At 40.3% G+C, this 21,383-nt stretch overlaps 1 protein-coding gene across 1 annotated transcript in view; it reads left to right on the top strand.

Moving 5' to 3' along the window:
• Window positions 1–9,107: 9,107 nt before the first annotated feature.
• Window positions 9,108–21,383, top strand: part of LOC106517507 (A disintegrin and metalloproteinase with thrombospondin motifs 2) — a gene marked incomplete in the record, with an annotated part of 187,071 nt that continues 174,795 nt past the window's right edge. Inside the window, 2 exon segments of the mRNA XM_014008391.1 lie at window positions 9,108–9,386; window positions 11,497–11,921. Coding sequence (XP_013863845.1) covers window positions 9,299–9,386; window positions 11,497–11,921 — 513 coding nt within the window.

Below are 21,383 nucleotides of genomic sequence, written 5' to 3' on the forward strand. Positions count from 1 at the left end.
GTGTGTGTGTGTGTGTGTGTGTGTGTGTGTGTGTGTGTGTGTGTTTTCCTGGACAACCTTTAGGAGATCTGCACAGTGAGAGCCCAGGTATAATCCTGATTCCCGGTGATGGCTGACCTCTCACTCTACAACACACACTCCACTGAGGGTCAGTGTGTTTGTGAGGCGCAGACCTGAAGGTTATTGCTGAATTGTGTTTACGTGTGCATGCTGGCCCAGATATGTCCACCTCTGTACCGTCTTCTTCACTTTTTCCAAGCTTTTAGTCCTATTTGACCTTTTCCCAACTGTGGTCACTTCCGTGTGTCTATTCATTTTAGTCCAATGAATAATTGCTCTAACACTTTTTTTGTTTTTTGTTTTTTATAAAAAAGCTTCATTTTTTTCATCATATCCTCTTCACCCTTTTCTCCTTTTCTGTGTACTATTTCTGGTGTTGTATTAATGCACATTTACATATAAACCTAGCACAAAAAGTAAGTGAAATTGTGTTTGATAGATTCTTTCTTTGTTGTAACAATGCTTCTTGGGGATGAATCGTACTGGAAAGCCTGTTAATTTTTTCTTTTAAATGGTGCCACGTTTGTAAGAAATATGCATTTGTGGGATGAGCAGTAYAGCTGTGAGTTGTGGACATGAAAAGTTTGCTAAAACTTATCTGCCAAACAGTTTATTTTGATATTGCTATTTACACTTGTTTCGAGCTTTTCCCCAGACGCAACATTTATTGCAAAGAAGCATTGTTACGACAAAAAATAATCTACCAAACACAAACTTGCCTATTTTTTGACAGAGGTGTCAGGTAACAAAGTATAAATATTTTGAAATATTTTGTGACCTTACTTAAGTAAAAAAAAGTTTTTTGTACGTTACTGGAGTAATTATTTTTCTGGCAACTTTTTACATCAACTCAGGGAAATATCTGGGCTTTCTACTCCTTACTTTTTAAAAATGTAAAATGTATTTTATTTCTACCAGTATTTCACTTAAGCTGGTTTTTATTTCAGCTTGTCATTGTTCTAAAAACAATAGATCCTGATAGAATAAATCGGATTATGGCTGGATGAGATGTATAAATATATACCATCTGACACCCTATTGATTTGTGTGATCCATCACACATGACACAGATCACATCACACTACAGCAGGACACATCAGATGTACATATGTAGCTCAGTATGAAGATGAGCATGGCAGAGATATATGCAGCTGAAACAGGTAGTGCATCCCAAATGTTAAAAATCATATAAACCTTTATTTTAACAGGTAAGTTAGTTAAAAATCAATTTTCTTTCTCAGTGGTTTTGAATTGAATTGAGTTGAATTCACAATGACAATCTAGTCAACATTTTAATATAACATTATATATAGTCTTTATGGCCTTCAGAATAATGTCTGAGCTTTTGTTCTTAATGTTCTTTTTAAAACCATTAATTTCACTTTTATATTTTGAGTAGTTTTAAAACCCAGTACTTTTACACTTTTACTTAAAGGCACAGTGTGTAGTATTTGGGCGGCTGTGGCGGAGTGGTTAGGTGAGTCGTCCTGGAACCAGAAGGTCACTGGTTCAATCCCCCGTCCAGCCGTCTCAGTCGTTGTGTCCTTGGGCAAGACACTTCACCCACCTTGCCTTGGTCAGAGGGTCCGGTGGCACCGATGTATGGCAGCCCCACCTCTGTCAGTGTACCCCAGGGCAGCTGTGGCTACAGTGTAATTTGCCATCATCAGTGTGTGAATGTGAGTGTGAATGGGTGCATGTCTGTTAGTGTAAAGCGCTTTGGGGTCCGGAGGGACTTGAAAAGCGCTCTATAAGTTCAGTACCATTTACCATTTGTTGTTTTCAGCGACATCTAGTGGTTGATTGGTTGAATCATCCTCCCTGGTCCTCCCCCCACCCCCACCCCCCACTTCCAAACGCAAAGGAGTTTCTACGGTGTCTCTCAGGTGTCAAAAACCTTTGATAATTCCAACCYTTATGTCTACCAGCAGCTTCAGGGCTAGTGATGTTTCAAGTGGTAAGATTATGAGCTTTAATAAGTAAAATTATCCCAGCTACAATGACAGACAACAAATATTACATTTATAGTATTACAACTAAAACCGTTTTTGACGCCGCCACCACAGTTTGTCCTTCATGAGCCTTCGTAGACAAGATGGCGGTGCAAGATGGCGGCTGCCTGTAGTGGCGACCCACGACCATGGAGATATAAACAGCTTTTTATAAGGTAAAAATAATAAAAGGTCTTTGTCTGCAATGATTAGACATGTTTTTATTATTGTCATTAGTGATTATCTCAATTTCGGCTAAAAGACTTAACAAAATCATACACACTGTGCCTTTAAGTAAAAAGCTACTTCTATTTCTAAAAAAGTATTTAAAGCCTATATATACTTCTACTTGAGTAATGAATGTGAATACTTTTCATACCTCTGCTTTTTGTGCTGTTTTAAATGTCAGTGTGTTGAGAACCAAAGTCAGCAATAAATAAATAAACTTATATACAACCTAACCAAAAGAAGTTCATTTTTGCCTGAAAATGTGTAGAGCAAAATGTGTCAGGCAATTCAGAAAGTTGAAGTATTTTTTTGCATGTGATTACTGCTTGTTGTTGGTGACACACTCACTGATTTTTTTGTTCAGTGTTACTAATTTTTTTCAAATCACATTAAAAACATAAATTACCAAAGTGCTGCAATTAATTCAAGTAAAGTGTTAAAAACAGCAATAAAAATTTATATAATATCAGCCAACGGAAACACAAAAGCTAACACAGAAATACAAAAACACAAAAAAATTAAAAGAAAATATATAAACATTGCAGTGAGTTTGAGCWGTTGATAAATGTAATACTAATTTTAGATATTGTTTGCCTTTCAGACTCTAAAAGTGGTTTCTTTATGCAACATCCACTTTTTTAGTTACCATCAATGCACCTTCTGGGAACAGTCTGTAATGATTATGATGTCATCAGCTTAGATCCATCAGAAACCTGTTTGACGCCATCCATAGGGGAAGTTTTGATAAAACACCAAACCTTTAATAAAAACAGGGTGTAGAAAAAGGAGAGCAGGAGTTCTGAACTGATCAGTCAAAAAGGAAAAGAAAGCAGCTTTAACTTATGGTTGCCATTTGTTTTGAGCTATTCAAAAACGAGCGCCTGCAGCAGTGAACCATGGTAGATGTTCTTTTCAAGTTTGGGGCTGCACATCTGCAGATGGTCTTGGGGATATAAGCAGATACTTGTCCATCAAGCAGTGTCATCAAAGAGGTGTCTGATTGGCACCAAATTTGTTCTGCAGCAGAAAAAAAAGACACTTAAAGCCAGAACCATTATAAAGCATCTCCGATGTTCAAAAGCACATAAAGTCTTGGAAGTGATCATCTGGTCCACACACAAAAGCCTAACCTCAGTTTAGTCAAGTGTAGCTGGGCTTACATGAAGACATGGAAAAATCGGAAACATTAACTGACAGTGTGAGTTTAGATCACCAAGTTGTTTGGAAACTATACCTGCAAAACACCTTCAGAAACCATGTGAGCATTAAGAGTATTTCAGCAAGATAAAACTGAGCTCATGTTAAAAAAATAGGATGACTGCCTGATATAATTTTTTTAGATAGCAGGGGAGACCGYGGACAGTAGCAGGGACGGTTGCAACACGTCATTTTTCTCCAAACAGAAACAAGCTAGAGTGATGACACTCACATTGTACATGCTCAGTTAGATGCCTCACCTTGCAAAGAAAAAGTAAGCAGATTCAAAAACTGCTCTGGGATTTATTTGGGGGAAAAAAACTGTTTTTGAGGTACCAAAGTATTTTTTTGCCCAGCTTTATTTTTGTTATACTGTTGTCACTGTTTATGTGATCCAGCTCAAACTTATATGGTTTAAACAAGTGATATGTTGACTTTTAACTAATATGGTTATGTATCAAGATCAGCTTATTTAGCTAACACATGAGGTTTTATCATGGCTGACAGGGAGGGGACAGTTGCAACAACTGTTGCAACTGTCCCCAAATAATAAATGCATATAAAAACAGAGCACATAAAGATGATATTAATATGTTGATGTTAAGTTTACACTTAAAAAGGTATTGAGTATTCATGACAGTTTAATAGTTTAAAACTTATAAGTGTTTAAGATGTATTTTCTGCAGTTGTTGTTTTCAACAATGGTTTTAAAATCCCAGTTTCTTTCAAAGTAAATTTTGCATAATGTAGGCGTACAGTGACAWTAGGCAAAACAAAATTTAATTGCCTCACAAATTGTTCTGTTAACCTTGTCACTGAAAGCCAACTGTATTTTATATCGATGTGAGTCTTTGACATCAGTGAGTAAAGTCTCCTCATTAAGTCAGATCWATATTCGTCATTTGATCAGAAAGAATAAATAAATAACACTGTAAAATCATTCTAACTTAGTTTTTATGAATTAAGCAATAATATAAATATAAAAATAATTAAACTTTTATTTACAGTGAAATATATTGTATTAATAAGATGTTGCAACCATCCCCAAACAATGTTGCAACTGTCCCCGGCCACAGGGTCAGTTGCAACATCTGACTTTTCATTTTCAAATGCAAATTGTGAAGAATGTACATGCTTTAATCATATATAAATGGTTTTAATTATTAACAGACGTAAGTTTGTTGTATTAAAATTTGGTTTGTCTAATTCAAACCAACTCTGAGTAACAGAGTCAAATGAAAAAAGTGTTGCAACTGTGCCCCTGTCTCCCCTACTTACTTACCAATATTTAATAACATAGTGGTAGTGGCAATAAAAGTAGCAGAAAATGTTAGAAAAAAAWTTTTCACAGCTCACTGTAACATTTCTGGAGTTTCACTCATCTGTAGAGTTTATTTAGTGACTCCCTTCAGAAGACAAGAACATAAAAATATCCAGATTATAATTCTTGGCAGCAAGAACTACCCATTTATCTTTTTTCTTTACTTGTTTTTCTGTTCCAGGACTGGTTCCTTACTCCAGCAGCCACTGTGTGAGAGGAGGGGTACACCCTGGACAGGTCACAAGTCCATCACAGAGACACGCAGACAAACAAGACAAACAACCATACATATTCTCACTCACAGATAGGAACAATTTAGAGTTTCTAATTACCGTAACATGCATGGGTTTTGTCAGTGGGAGGAAATCAGAGTATCTGTACTCAGGAAGAACATACAGTATATACTCCACCTAGAAAGGCTGTGAGGGGAACGTGCAACCCTCTTGCTGTGACCTCTCCCCTGCTATCTAAAAAAATTATATCAGGCAGTCATCCTATTTTTTTAACATGAGCTCAGTTTTATCTTGCTCTGCTCCCATGAGCAAGAACTAAAATAGTTTAATTGCATCCAAGCAGTGTAGACACTCGGCCGTTCAGGACATGATAATCAGAGATTAAAAAAAGCAACTAGACTACCTCTCTACTTTCTTAAAGATGTTTCACTTTTTTCAGTCAGAATTTTGGATGGGAGAGGTGTAGACCTGCTGTGGTCATAGATTTTCCCAGCAGATTTAAATGAACATCTGTTACGTTCCAGCCTTTGCTACCACAGTTTAAATGATGCTAATGAGCCTTACAGGCAGCAGGTGAATCTGTTTACACTTTACATGTCAGGATCGGGTATGGCAGTGGGGTAGTCAGTGCTGTCACCTCACAGCAAGAAAGTTGCACTTTAGCTTCCCGGCTTGATTGTGTGGAGTTTGCATGTTCTTCCTGGATTTTCTTCAGATACTTTCGTTTTCTCCCTTACATTAAAAACTGAATGTTGGTTTAATTGGCTTGTGTTTTATTTGTCTCTATGTGGTCCTGTGATGGACCTGTCCAGGGTGTAACCAGTGCCCTGCCTCTTAGAGTCCAGGAGGCAGATCCCTGGGACCCAGAAAGAAAATAGTGGGTGAATAATGTATATTAGGACTATATTTTATGTCAATGAGGAAAAGACAGAGGTTATGAAACAATCATTTCCATGAAGACAGTAATTGCAAATATTGACTTTGCATAATAGCAGAACCTGTTATGGATACACCTCTGATGTGCTCGAGCCTTTTTTAAGCTACATTTAAACAGAAACATATAAAAATATAGAGGTTTTCTGGTCTTGTGAGTAATTAGAAAGAGGTATTTTATCACCAATCTATCCATCCTTTTTCAACCACATTTGTAGGATCAGGTCATGGAGACAGCAGGTCAAGGAGAGAAGCCCTTGACCTGCTGCAAGAATAATACATTAATTTTCCTGAGATAATGGAGATTTTAGCTCATTTTCCTCAAACATTTCACTGCATTTAGCATGCATAAAATTTTCCAGAGTCAGGMAACTGAAATCACTCAAAAAATTGAGTTTCTATCAGCAACTTAACAACACGCCTTTAATATTTTGTATAAAATACTGACAGACTTAAAAAAAACTAAAAGCCTTTTTTTTCCAGCTATTGGCAAGGACACTAGCATGATTAACCCACTTTAAATCACAAATTCTCTGTTCTGATTTGCCCGTAGCTTTGCATAACTATTTAGGTGACATCTCCTGCACTATGCCTTTAGGTAACAACCAACCACCACTATACTCTACAAGCACAAARATGAGCTCATCCCTACAGAAAGAGTCATCAGGTGGCCTGTGCTTGTTCTTTCTGACCATCCATAAAATGAATGTAAATATAGGCTTCATTAACTTACAGGTGTACGTTTATCACATAATAGTTTAGATTCAATGAAAAAGAAACACAAAACCTTGGTATATAGGTATCAAAACATAAAAGTCATATCAGTTATATAACTCAGAGACAGCAGTCATAATCTATGCTCCCAGGACTTATTGTTTTTCAGTGTCCACTTTTCACAGAACTTGGAAAAAATCCTTCTGCTATTCATGTTTTTTTTTTCATTTCATTTAAAAGCAAAAACAAATTGAATATACAACAAAAAATACAAATCACAAATAAAATGAACGGCAGCAGAAAGAAGAAAAAAATCTTATATTTGTCCCTATTTTCAAAAAAATAATTTCAAACAATAATAATGTTCAAGTAACAAAACAAAACAAAAACTTCAGCTCCTTCATGAACAACAACTCTTATGAATACACATTATCCAATTTCATATTTCTTTAACAAACTAACTTTTATCATTCTTTTAAACAAATACACTGAACCACCATTTTTTATATCCACTTTCCAGATTATTTCACAATCTTATTCCTTGGACTGAAGTACATCGGGCTTTCAAATTTGTTCAAATTTATTCTGCTCCATCTTTCTGGAATTCACAGCAGTGAGAACTGAAACTGTCCAGTTTATTCCCACTAGAATATTTTATATGGAAATTTGTCGTTTCAAGCTTCTTATTGTGTTTAGATTAGATTGGAACTAAAACAGCACAGTTGATCAGTGGTTAGTGCTGATGCCTCACAGCAAGAAGGTCTTGGGTTCGATCCCCCAGTTCGGACCTGGGTTCTTTCTGTGCGGAGTTTGCATGTTCTTCTTGTGCTTGCAGGTTTTCTCTGGGTACTCCGGTTTCTCCACAAAAACAGGCCCAGGCTTCCATTGAAAAAGAGACCTGTGATCTCAGTGGGATTTGCCTGGTTAAACAATTGTAAAATTTAAAACTAAATAAAATATATTTGTTCAATGTTGTCCTTTTTTAATGTCAAAAATATTTTGTAATTTTGTGTAACATTATGTGTGCTCGTTTTACATGTATTTCTTGTAAATGAGATGAGCTGCCTCAATGAGATTACCTGTATGAATGAATAAATGAATGAATAAATAAATAAATAAATAGTTTTTATTTTTTAAAGACATTTTAAAAGTAAAATGTTTGCATCAAAAGTTGACTTTGAAGACATAATTCACATTAGAACTGCTGTATTGACCATTTTACAAGCCTCTCACAATGAGCTGTAGACAAGTAGTCCAAAGTGCTGCTGCATTTATTTTCACAGATACTAATAATCTGACTCAGTCTGTTTTACTGATAGAGTTAAAACTTTATGTGGTTGAGAGTAATCCTCAACACATACATTTTGTTATGAAAAGCAGGAAGCAACATAGGCATTACATTTCTTTCTTTCTTTCTTTCTTTCTTTCTTTCTTTCTTTCTTTCTTTCTTTCTTTCTTTCTTTCTTTCTTTCTTTCTTTCTTTCTTTCTTTCTTTCTTTCTTTCTTTCTTTCTTTCTTTCTTTCTTTCTTTCTTTTAGTTTGTTAAACAAAATAATTAGAAAATAAAGTACTTTCTAAAAACTTTTTTTTGGGGGGCGGGGGGTAAACAAGTGGTTTATATCACTGTGCACATCAATGTCTTGATGCTTCTCAGTAACTCAGGTAAAAAAAAATTAATTAAGTAGGTCCTCTATGTTTTTTTTTCTTTCATTAAAGAACCCATCCAGAGGACCTACTTCTTTTCTTTTTGATGGGCACATCAGTGTTTAACATTTTTATATTTGTGGTCAAGAGAGGTACATTATTTTCTAAATAAGGGCAATAATAACCAGAAAGGGGCTATTTTGTCGTCTGTAAATTGAACCCTTAGGTCCTGCAAAACCTGGTGCTCTCCCTCAGTCGGCCACAAGGGGCGCTGCTGCTCACCCAAACCCTGCCCGTCCGCCCGGACCGAGTGGAATATTCAAAGTTTCCGAAGGGCTCGCAGCGGATCAGAAACCGGCTGAGTGGAGACCAGAGCGGGTAGTGGAGGTCCTGGAAAGCGCTCCCTAGTTGAATAAATAAATAAATAAATAAATAAATAAATAAATAAATAAATAAATAAATAAATAAATAAATAAATAAATAAATAAATAAATAAAGACTTTCAGGCTCCAGGCTTCTAGCTGGAGGTGAGATGAAGCGGCGGGCCTGTGTTCGTCTGTAGGTGGGCCAGCGCTCCGTGAAACATCGAAGAGAAACACGGGGGGAGTGGAGCCCAGTGGCCGGCGTGCGAGTGAGTGAGTGAGCGAACGGTGTCGGAGCACCACAGGAAAGTGTGTGTGTTTGTGTGTGTTTGTGTGTAGGGGGGTGGGGAGCACGCCTAGAGAGGAGTTGAGGGAAGGAGGGAGCGGAAAGAAAGGGAAGAGTTTAGTGAGAGAGAGAGAGGAGGAGAGAGACAGAGAGAAAGGGGGAGGAGGAGGAGTAGGAGAGCTCCGTCTCTCCCGGTGCACTTGGCAGTCTAGTTGCGGGCTGCTGTGCTGTTGCTGTCGTGGCGTGGCTGGTCGCGCCAGGCTGGGGGGGAACTTCACCACACTGGAGCCCGGAGTCCCACTCTCTCACCTGCGCAGTTCGGAGCTGCCATGGGTCTCTCGCCGGGATTTACTGTCCTAATTATTCTGCCGGCCTTCCTGCAGCACACCAGCGGCCTTTACGTCGCCAGTAGCGTTAGTAAGTACAGTCCGGCCGAGCGTGGCCGGTGTTTGTTGTCCTGCTGTCCGTTATCTGACCATCTCAGCAGCGGCGCGGCGCTCTTTAAAGCTGTGCGGCTCATCGCAGCGGCAGGACACTTCATCTGCTTCTTTAACGCTTTTCTCAGGATGTCCTCTTCTGAATTCACACATTTATAACTTCTGTCCTGCTGCTTTTTTATTTTTTATTCTTTTTGCACTTTCAAGCACTGTTGTGATTCTCTCTCCTCACATCTTTATTATCATAGTGCAGTGATTTAGTGGGTGTTTTCAGATGGAGGTGAACACTCTGTCGGATTTTGCAAGGAAGTAAGCCAAACGTTATCTGATTCGGCCGCTGTCGCATCTATCGATCCGTCACAGGACGCAGGGAGTCGGATGTCAGCCTATCGATCACACTTATTACCAAGTCTCGAGCTGCCATAAGAGAGCGCGTTTGATCCTATCAGTCTGCAAACTTTTATGAATTAAGACTTTAAAGTGGGATAAACACAAGTGGCCCAATAAGACCATCTGTGTTGACACTGACACAATAAAACTGGGGTCTTCCTTGTTAGGAAGTGGGGGGCGCTGAGAGCACCTGCGTTCGTCACAGTCACGTGGGAATATTTTAATCATAAAATAATAAGTGGCTTATATTTGCTAATAAAAAAAGATTTAAAAAAGGCAGACGATGGCAAAATGCGGAGCATATTTTAAGGGAGTGCGTAAAATCATCTTGAATTACTTTTGTTTCAGCTGATTTAGAGTTTGTAGATTTTATATTTTTTTCTTTGATCCTGCAGATTGACAGTGATGAAAAACAGCGTGAGAAAGCCGCAGTTAGCGCCTTGAGTCTTGTTCCGGCTTTTCTTGTTGGCGCTGGAAGGGCACAGAAGGTGTCAGGAGCGCAGCGCTCGCTGCTGAGGCTGCCGTTTCCTAAACGCGCGCAGCCCGGTATGGAAAGCCATCGGTGCCAAAATACACGTGACTGTTGGGGTGACATTGGCTGGCGAACAATGCATAAATAGCCATTTAAACAATAAAACTAAAAAAAAAATGCAAACATTGGATGTATTCAGTCTGGATTAGTTTTTCCCAACCCTGGTCCTCAAGGCACACTGCCCTAACTGTTTTAGATGTTTCCCTGCTTTAACACACCTGATTCGAGCCTGTTAATGGGCAATCAATTGAAATCAGAGTTGGGAAACACTGGTCTGGATTATGGTATGTGACTTTGTCGCATAAACAACACATAAATAGTACCGTGTACTATTTATATGTTACATGTTATTTATTGTTGTTGTCATCAAAATTTTACTCATCAAGGTCAAGCTGAAACTTTGAATGTCCTCCCTTCAATAACCTAAATGTGGCATTATTTACTGAACAAAGCTTTAGTGATTTTTATTTATTTATTATTATTATTATTATTTTGTAGCATACATATAATTTCTGGTATTACAACGTACATTTCTTCTTCTATACTTATCTATGCTTTATATATTGTTTACTTGGGAGTTTACTGCTTTAAAATATGAAAAAAAATTGAAGTATAGAAACCGAAGTTTCTCTGTCCATTGAACCAGTGGGAGGCACCCCCTCTTTTTTCTAAATTGGTTTAGCTTTGAACAGTCAAAGGGAAGCAACACATCTGAAACTAACAAAAGGTGCAGTTCAACAGAAACAGAGAAAATTTGCATATCCATTGCTTTGTTTTTGCGTCAAAGTTGTACAAAATGTAGTGTATTTGTCACTGAGGGCTTTCCATAATGAGCACCATGGATGGGGCTTTGTGTGTGTGCAAATGTGACTTGATTTTTTTAATTTATGTGTTCTTTAATTTTTACTTATTGTAATAAGGAATAAAAAAGCATTAAAAATATTTTCCTTTTTTCTATTCTACCTATTACCCTCTGTCTATTTTCTTTTCGCCTCTTATTCTTATTATTTTCCACATGACCTGTCCTTCCCTTCATCTTTTTATGTTTCTTTCCTCTTTCTGTTTTTTCTTTCCCATTTTTCAAAATTGTCAACTGTTCATCATCCCCCCTCCTTGTTTCCTCTTGCCTTCTTCCCATTACCCAACACAACTGTCTTTCCCCCCTTAGACTCCCTGCAGCACGTCCTGGGGGAGTATGGACTGGTTAGGCCGATCAGTGTGGARGCGGAGGGCCGCTTTCTATCACATGCCGTCTCAGCCGGCCGGGTGGCAGGAGGGCAGTCCCGTAGGCGCCGGAGGAGGGAGGTAGGAGAAGGCAACAACGAGTGGGAAGGTCCGACAGGAGCCGAGGAGAATCGAGAGCACCTAGCTCATCAGGAGAGGCTTTACTACAACGTCACCGTCTTRGGCCGGGAGTTTCACCTGCGCCTGCGCCACAATGCCAGGCTGGTGGCCCCCGGAGCCAAGATGGAGTGGCATGACGACAGCGACAACATCCGGTACTCTGAGCCGCTGCATGATGAGTGCCTGTTTGTGGGAGATATCACTGACACCCCAGGAGCCACCGCAGCCATCAGCAACTGTGACGGCTTGGTGAGTTGGACAACTTGTGTGTTTCTTCCTGGCTGCTGAGCTCAGCAAAAATGCATCTCTGGAGGGGGTGGTGCACATTGGAAGAGATGTGTAAAAAAAAAAGCAATAAAATTTGGCCCCTTTTTATGCTGGGCACCAAAATTCAGGGTCTGTCTGAGTTAACACTGAATGACTCAGACAGATAAGAGTAAAGGCATTAGCATTTTTCTGCATTAATTAGAAATTGTTTTATTAAAGTTAGCATAAAATTTTGATGACTTCCTTTTGGGGTCTGCTGTGGAGAGTGGCGCTATATGTGCCTACTTTTGCTTGCTATGTTTAAGTGTGATCAATTCAAATTATTTACAGAAAATACATAAAGATAGCTCATATGAATTTACCTCTACATCCTTATCTCACTCCGTCTGCACATAAGGGGTTGCAGACAGATCACTGGTCCTGCAACAACATTCGAATCTGAACTGCCCCCATGAAATATTTTGGTTGCACAACAGTTGTTCAAAGAGCTTTTAATAGAGCTGATGATGGATAGAGAAACAGGAAAGAGATGGCAAACTGTTGGTGAAAGACTATCAGTCAGGGAGGTGAAGTGAGATATTTAGACAGTGTGAAGACTGTGCACAGTCAGGAGCTGAGATGAGAGGATGAAGGGAGATAGAGGCCAGTATTAGAGGAAGAGGTGGATGAGACAAATGGAAGATAAAAGCTTCAGGGAAGAGAGAAAGAAAACAAAGAGTGTAAACACTGGTAAAGATGCAGACGAGTGGGGACAAAAACAGGTGATGTGGAGATTTAGCATGAGGGTTTCCCCACTTATTAGTTAAAAAAAGGTTCATTAGTCAGCCAGATCAGCCCACCACTGAAGCTGAGCAGCAGCAACTGGATCCATTTAGGCTCCAGGACGCTGGGGACTGACTGAGCAGCTGAGAGAGCAGGCAAGCAGCCAGGACAGCACAGCCCCGACATGCCCACTTAGCTTGACACCAGCCAGCGGCATTTCGCTGCTGCTGCTGCTTGTTCTGGTCATTTCTGGACTTATTGGAAACACCCAGACGAGATTACTGTCGAAGCCGTGTTGTAACAGATCGCAGATCAGTCAGTACCAATCAACGCTTTCTTGACTGTGTTCCTAGTAACTGATAGTTTGTTTTCTGTTGTCTGCTGAAACAGCAATAACTGTTCCTCTTTTCATATTAGTAAGGAGGGAAGAAAAATTAACTACTGATGTGACTTTAATACTTGAAAGTAGTTAAAATAACTTTTCTAATTACTTCTTTTTATAGTGTTTGACTTCTACTTGTTCTGTAGAGCATTTTCAGTGGTTTGAAGGGGCAGTTATGGTGGATGACTGAATGAAAATTTAAAGAAATAGATGAGCAAAGATAGAATTGTTTGTCGTATAGCAGTYAAAGGGGAAACTGAACAACTGAAAGAAAGCTTTAAATGTTTTTGTAACAGTTGAAAAGCTTCACTGACATGATTCTACACGTTGTATTCCATGTGGTGAAATTACAAGTTAATATAAAAGTTAATTGTAATTTAAAACAATTATTTTTGGTGTAAAGAGTTATGTTGGCAATAAACATGCATAATGACAAAAACAGAAACTAGCATAGTTGTTTAAGGCCTCAGACATGTTGGAGTATTTTATTAAAAAATGTATAATGTCTATTTTGTTGCGCAAAAGGATGCAGTTCTTTTTAGGTGCAGTCAACTGAGTTGAATTGAATATAATAATTCAAATAAAAAATGTACTCACTGTGCTACATATGTCACCTGCAGTTGGGCATAAAGCTAATATTTGTGTCAACTCTCTGAAGACAAAATGTTTAACCCTCCTGTTTTCTTGAGTCCAAATGACTCGTGAAGTCATTTTTACCCAATGACCATGTCTGCATTTTACTTTCTTTGGTTGATTTTTGCTAAAATGTAGCTAACTTTAGAAAGTTTATGTTTTTTTTACGTGTTTGACATGTTCGTCTATCTGTTCTGCCATACTCTTTAGTGTGCCTGCAGCTTCTTCTGTGGTTTGCAGACCAGCATTCACCTCTTCTTCAGTAGTAAACAATGCAACTTCAAGCAATAGAAGCGATGCTGCTCCCAGCAGTTCTAGCATTATGTTGTAGTTACAAATGAAAATTTACGTTGGTAAATAACATGATGCGTCAACATTTAAATGCCGCATTGACTAATTTTTATAATCTTTGTTGACGTTGACTATTAGTTAATTCTAACCAGAGCTTGTGACCATAGATGAAGATAGGAATGCAAAATGACTGGCAAATCAAAAGCTTCACATTTTGACTCAGCTCTCACATCACCACGACAGATCGTACAGCGCATGCATCACTACAGATGCAGCACCAATCTGCCTATCAATCTCCCACTCCATTCTTCCCTCATTCGTGAACAAGACCTTGAGATACAACTCCTCCACTTGGGGCAGGACCATTTCACTGACCCAGAGGAGGCACTTTACCCTTTTCTYTCTCAAGACCAAGGCACTGATCCTCATCTCGGATACTTTGCACACAGCTATGAACCGCTCCAGCAAAAGATCAMGATCTGATGAAGCCAATAGGACCACATCATCTGCAAAAAGCAGTGACACAATCCAAAGGCCACCAAAACAGATTCCCTCAAACCTTGGCTGCGATTAGAAATTCTGTCCATAAAAGTTCTGAACACAATCAGTGACAAAGGGCAGCCTTGGTGGAGTCCAACTCTCAGTGGAAACAAGCCAGATTTTTTGCTGGCAACGCAGACCAAGCTCTGGTACCAGTTGCACAGAGACCTAATAGCTTATATAAAAGGGCCTGGCTGGTACCCCATACTCCTGGAGTACCACCCACAGTACTCCAAGTCCACAAAACGTGTAGACTTGCTGAGCGAACTGTCATGCACCCTCCAGGACCCTGCTGAGGGTGTAGAGCTGGTCCAGTCTTCCACGACCAGGATGAAAACCACACTGCTCTTCCTGAATCAGATATTGGACTATCCAGCAGACCCTCCTCTGCAGGACCCCTGAATAGACCATACCAGGAAGGCTTAGAAGTGTGATCCCCTGTAGTTGGAACACATTCGGTGGCCCTGCTTTTTAAATAGGGAGACCACAGCCCAGGTACTGCCCTTGATGTCCACTCAGTATTGCAGTCACGACAACCAACACAACCACACAACATCCAGAGCCTTAAGGAACTTCAGGCGAATCTCATCCAGTCTCAGGCCTTGCCACCTTGATAACCTCAGCACCAGATTGGAGAGCCTAACCAAAGGTCCCCAAGCTTTATTTGCTCATCAGAAGATGTGCTGGTGGGTTTGAGGAGGTCTTCAAAGTATTCCGCCCACCGGCCCACAACTAGGGATGTCTCGATCAGATCCTCAGTATCGGTATCGGTGGCAGATATGGCCATTTTTTGAAAATTGGGTAGAATCGGATTTAGTCCTGTGATCGGGCCGATCCAGTTTTCGCGACAGTTTTCGGCATCATCATGCTTTACAACTGCCTTGAAGAAGTCAAGACGCACACAAGTATATAACCATGTCCACAGTATGGGAACACTTTTCAATGATGCTGAAACTGCATTTCGCAAAATCTGCAAACTGGATGTTTCTCATGGTGGGAACAGCAGGGCTCGCTTTAATACTACCAACCTTGTCACTTGGAAAGAAATAAAGAAATAAATCTATTGGATTGGTATCGGATCGGTATCAGAAAGACTAATCATTTAAAAAAATCTGATTGTATCGGGAGCCAAAAAATCTGGATCGGGACATCCCTACCCACAATATCTTGAGTTGAGGTCAYCAACGCATCATCCCCCAGTGTTTATGGTGGACCAGAATTGCCTTGAAGCCATCCAGAAGTCATTCTCCATGGCCTCTCAGAGCTCCTCCCATGTCTGAGTTTTTGCCTTGGCGACTCTCCGAACTGCATTCTGCTTTGACTGCCGGTACCCATCAGCTGCTTCTGGAGTCTCACGTGATAGGAGTCCTTCTTCAGCCTGACAGCATCCCTCACCATCGGTGTCCATCAGCAGGTTTGAGGGCTGCTGCAGTGACAGGCACTAACAACCTTGTGGCCACAGCTCCGGTAAGCTGCCTCGACATTGGAGGCATGGAACATGGCCCACTTGGACTCAATGTCCTCCACTTCCCCCGGAACGTGTTCAACGCTCTTCCAGAGGTGGGAGTTGAAGCTCAGTCTGACGGGAAACACTGCTAGACGTTCCCAGTTTGGGCCTACCAGGTCTGACTGGCTTCCTCCCCAAATATATATTTGAAATTATTTTTTACTTTAAAAAGCACTCTTGAAGTAGCTCCTAGATTCTGAAAGCTATTTGAGTGATTTTCCAAAGTTTAAAAACATAATAATAATTGGTGGGCCAGACAAAAGTCACCCGTAGGCTGAATATAGCCCCTTGGGTTGCCCATCCTTGACATAGACTGTAGGGGAAAAAAGCATTATCAGTTGTTTAAATATAAAGATAAAGTTTAATTTTATGATTTCAGGCTTCTTAAGTGGGTAAAACACAAAAATGAGGCAGCATGTTTTGGATGCATCATTTATAATCAACTGGTTCTGAACTATGGTGTAGAAGTTCTAGGTTACTGTGTAAACAGGGGGTTGCACAGGTCAGTGAATTCAGTTGCACAAAGACCACAAATTGATCTGGCTGGGATTTGATGTCTTTAACAAAGTATGTCCTTAGCAGAGGAAGTGCTTTCCCTGTCATTTCAGGTTTAACTGCTACAAACCAGGTGGGTGCACACCTGGATACCAGCACACTGCTGTGATGTGCACTTGCTGCTGTCTCACAGGCGTGCAACAGAAACACACGGCACATGTACATCAAATGGCAGAGACAGCGGCGAAAACACAGAGCATCTCTAAACAGTCTTTAGCTTGTTTAAAACCAGTGCACGCAGTTCTCGTATTGTTTCCCTTGCTTCCTTCACTCGCTCTTTGTTTCGTGCTTCCTGGCCAGCAGCGGTAGCAGCAAGCAGGAGAGCTCTCCTAATGATGGTATTAAGAGTCAGGGAAATGACAGAGAAGGAGAAAGGCAAAGAACGTAGCAGATAGCTTTTTGCTTCCTGACACCTACAGATTCAAAGCTCAAAAAAAAGAAAGAAAAAATGTGACAGCAAGAGACAGTGTTCTTTTAGTGAGCACTTTTTTATCTGTTTTTAGTATCAGCTCTGCTCTAAAAGCCCTGCTCAGACAAGTGCTGTTGAGGGTTAATAATATTGCCAGGTATCAATGTGGGGGATAGTTTACAGACGAGGAGTTTTAGAAATGCTTTTTAAATTGCTAGAATGTCATTTATATGGACAAATGAACTGTTCTGGTTCTTTACAGGTGATGTTCTTTGTATTTTCTTTGAAATTTTCTTCATGGCTGTGAACTTTATGTATCTTTTTAGCACACAGCATGAACAGTGAAGGTTTTACTGTGACTTGGGGCTTTTATTAAAAAGACTTGAACATAAATGGAAACGAGAAATGCCAAAGTATTGACAAGAGTGTATTGATTCATTTTCTTTGTGGTGCTACTTTGTTTTTAACCGATTTCACCCTTTAGCGACCAATAAATGTTTTCAAAGGTTTTGAACATCTATAGAGCTGCTAAAGAGTCTGCTTATTGCTAATCTAACCCAAAAAGCAGCTGCATACAAACTTGCAGCTGAGAATTTTTCAAACTAGTTTAGTAGTATCAATATTCTTTAGTGTTTTTGTTCCAATATTTATTTTACCTACAGCGGGAAAGGTTTTATTTTTTTTTTTTGTATTTGGACAAAAGCGGTTTTGTGAAACAGCAAGATTCTTATGAGATTTACAAGATCACAGCCACAAGAGCATTAATCTCACCATGCTCCATTTGTGGTTGTGTATCTTCCTGTACACTATTTACTGTAGCTGAAGCCTCACAGCGAGGAGGTGGCAGGATCACCTCCTGGTCTTGGTCTTTTCTCATTGGAGTTTGCATGTTTTCTCTGTGCACATGTGGATTTTTTTGGGTACTCTGCTTTTCTTCTACAGTTCAAAAACATGCATGTTAGGTTCTTTGGCAAAGTGAAACTGTTCCCATGTGAGTGAGATTGTGAACGGTTATTTGTCTGGTTTGTCTCAGTGTGGCTCTTTGATGGTTCAGGGTGTACCCCGCCTCTTGGAAATAGGCACCAGCTTTCTGTGACCTAAAAAAAGATAAGTGGTTACACAAAATGAATGGATGGTTCTGTGTAGTTCCACTTGGTTCATTTTTTAGTTGATGTTTTCTTGTGAACTTGGAAGGAAGACGCCTAATTCAATCTCTGACTACATGCATTTTTTTCCTGAAAGATCAGTAGACTTCATCTAGCTTGTCAGTTTGTGTTAATTTTTTACCAGCTGTGCAGAAAATGAACATCTTAACCAGTTTGGAAACAATTAGAAATACATGTAATAGAAATCTCATCTTATCACCTGTGTTTCATCTCTCATTTTGTCTTGTCTTATCTTATCTTATCTTATCTTATCTTATCTTATCTTATCTTATCTTATCTTATCTTATCTTTCGTTATATTTCGAAATCTCATTTAACTTTAAACTAATATCTGATTGAATCCTATCATACATTTTTTCTCATTCATGATGTGACTAAAACATTTTAAACCAAAGTCTGCAACATTACTCAACATTACAAATTAGACTGCCACACAGACACTGTTTTCTGTTCCAGCTGAGGGCTCAGTTTTTTGACAGTGTGCCAACTGATACAGCGAAGAGACCAAACACAATAAAACACAGACCTTTGCTGTAGCCATGCCCCTGAAATACACCCAGTCATTACCTGAATATTAGAAGTCAATAGAAAAGGCAGTTTGATGGCAGTCGAGTCATTCATCCTCTCAGTCAGCCCAGCAGTTAAGCCCGGTGAGGCGTAGCAGCTCACTGGGCCCTACAGTGTGTTATTCCACCCCGGGTCACACGATAAGCAGCTCTCAACTGTAATCTGCTCAAATTGAAATGATGACATCAATTACAGCACAGCACACAGCTGTTATTGACCCTCACTGGCTGTGTGAGTAGACACAATAAAGCAGCATAGTGAGGCCTGAAGGAACCGCAGGGCTGGAAGGGAGGGCCTGAAGTGAAGGTGTGTGTGTGTGTGTGTGGGGGGGGGGGTGCAGACTGCTGCTGAACTGTATGAATGAAGAGGCATGACAGTAGCAGGGAGAGATAGAGGGCGGGAGAAACGTTTTCCGCGTGTCTGATTGCAGGTTCCACCCTGCAGTGTAGCGCTACTCAAACATACAATTACTCAATCTAGAGCTATTATCTGAATCAGAGGAAAGAGGGAGAGAGATCGAGTCAGGCAGAGAGTAAACTCATTCTGAAGAATGTTACACAGTTGAGCAAACGAGTGCTTTTACCAGAGCTGTGATTACTGCCACTCACTCCATGCACTTAACCAGCCCACTTACCGCTTTTTCCTGCTCGCTCTCTGTCATTCACTGAGTGCTGCCTCAGCTTGAGTAGATGAAATAATAGGATTCACCCACGAAAATAGAGCTGTGGAACCCCAACAATTTAAGGGGAAACACCTTTGTTATGTCATAATCCCAGCTGGATATTTTTGAGACGCTCAAATGGGCAGATGATGTGGCAGCAGGAGTGAAACTAAGGTACTACGCTGATGTCATAAAACTTTCTACAAATTGGGATTTTGGAATTTAAGAACAATTAAAAAAATGCTTGGTCAGTAACAGCAATAAATGATAGGAAAGCCTCTAAATGCTGATAATTTTATTTTTCATAAAGTGGTCAGTTATAATGATGCGGTGGAGAGGAGGGTGTCTGGTTTGGGAACCACAGAGCCTTGTCTCTGCTTTATGCAGATATATAGGGTTCTGTTGGTATCTTTGGGCCAAGACCTTCAGTGTGCACTGGGGTAGTTTGCTGTTGAGTGTGAAGTGGTTGGGATGAGAGTCAGTTCCTCTAAGTCTGAAAACATTGCTCTCGACCAGAAAAGGGTGGGATGCCCCCTCTGATTTGGGGGGCAGTCTCTGCCTCAAGTGGAGGAGTTTCTTTATCTGGGTGTCTTGTTAATGAGTGATGGTAGGATGGATTGGGAGATTGATAGGCAGATTGGTGCTGCACCTATGGTCATGAAGTGTGAATCATGACTGAAAGAATGAAATCCTGGATACAAGAGGCTGAAATTAGCTTCCTTCGAAGGGTGGCTGGGCTAAGCCTTAGAGATAGGGTGAGGAGATCTGTCATCGGAGCTAGGAGTAAAGCTGCTGCTCCTCTGCATCGAAAGGAGTCAGTTGAGGTGGTTCATATGATTAGGATGCCTCTTAGACGCCTCCCTTTAGAGGTATTCTGGGTACGTCCCACTGGTAGGAGCCRCCAGGGATGACCCAGGAATCGCTGGATTATATCCTCTCTGGCCTGGGAATGGCCTGGGGTCCCGAAGGACGAGCTGGAAAGTGTTGCTGTGGAAAGGGATGTCTGGGTTTCTCTTTTAGACCTGTTGACTCTGATACCAACCACTGATAAGCAGCACAAGATTGATGGATGGATATATTGGCTAATAGAATCACGTTTTTTGTACCAACTCAGCATTAGAGCATTGAGCAGCATAATTAACAGATGTAGTGAAAGCCTTTAAAGGTTTTAGCACCCAAAGGTTTTAATTGCAGAAATGATAAAATGTTGTCTTTTATGCAACAATAAAATTAAGGATGCTTTTTAGCCTGCTAGACACGGCTATCTATCTCTCAGGCTGCAGGACCATGCAGGAAACTGATCGATGCTAGCAGCATCAGCAGTTCTGTGGGTCTCAGCCGCCTCTGTGGAGCTTCTTGGAAGACCGGACAAGAAATCCTCGCCTATGTTTTTGAGTTCTAACAAGCCTTCTGCATGGCCACCCTCCCACTGACCCACTCCCTATAGTCCTCCTCTGGGGTTGGTCTGCTATGCCTCTCTTCCACTCATCTGGAAGTCCCCCCCCCACCCCCCACATAATCTTTAGAAACACAATAACATATGAGAGGCAGACAGGAGGGAGGGCAGACATGGAGGACACATGGGAGGTGGAGCAAGGAGGACTCTGAAGGTTTCCGAATCTGAGCAATTTTATAAGAGCAACAACTGACCAGTGTTCTGTTATTTAAAGGCTATAGAGGATGAGGATACTCATGGTGGTTTTTGTTTGGATTACTTTGATAAAGAAGAGCTTCCCTGTCTGATTCTCTGTTTGTATACAGTATCTACAGACAAAATAAAAATAAAATAAAATCACGTTGCCTGGTGCTTCCAGCAGCTAAGAATGACACCTCGTAACAATCTCACACTTTCTTCATCTTACCAAGGCTTCCTGTTTGTTTATTTTCTGCAACAGAAAAAGAATGGCTTTTCCCCCCTGTTTGTCCAAGGACCTTAGGAATTGTTACAGAAGCAACATATGTAATATATTAT

Source organism: Austrofundulus limnaeus, unplaced genomic scaffold (assembly GCF_001266775.1).
Source record: "Austrofundulus limnaeus strain Quisiro unplaced genomic scaffold, Austrofundulus_limnaeus-1.0 Scaffold1, whole genome shotgun sequence".
NCBI classification, from domain to species: Eukaryota; Metazoa; Chordata; class Actinopteri; order Cyprinodontiformes; family Rivulidae; genus Austrofundulus; species Austrofundulus limnaeus.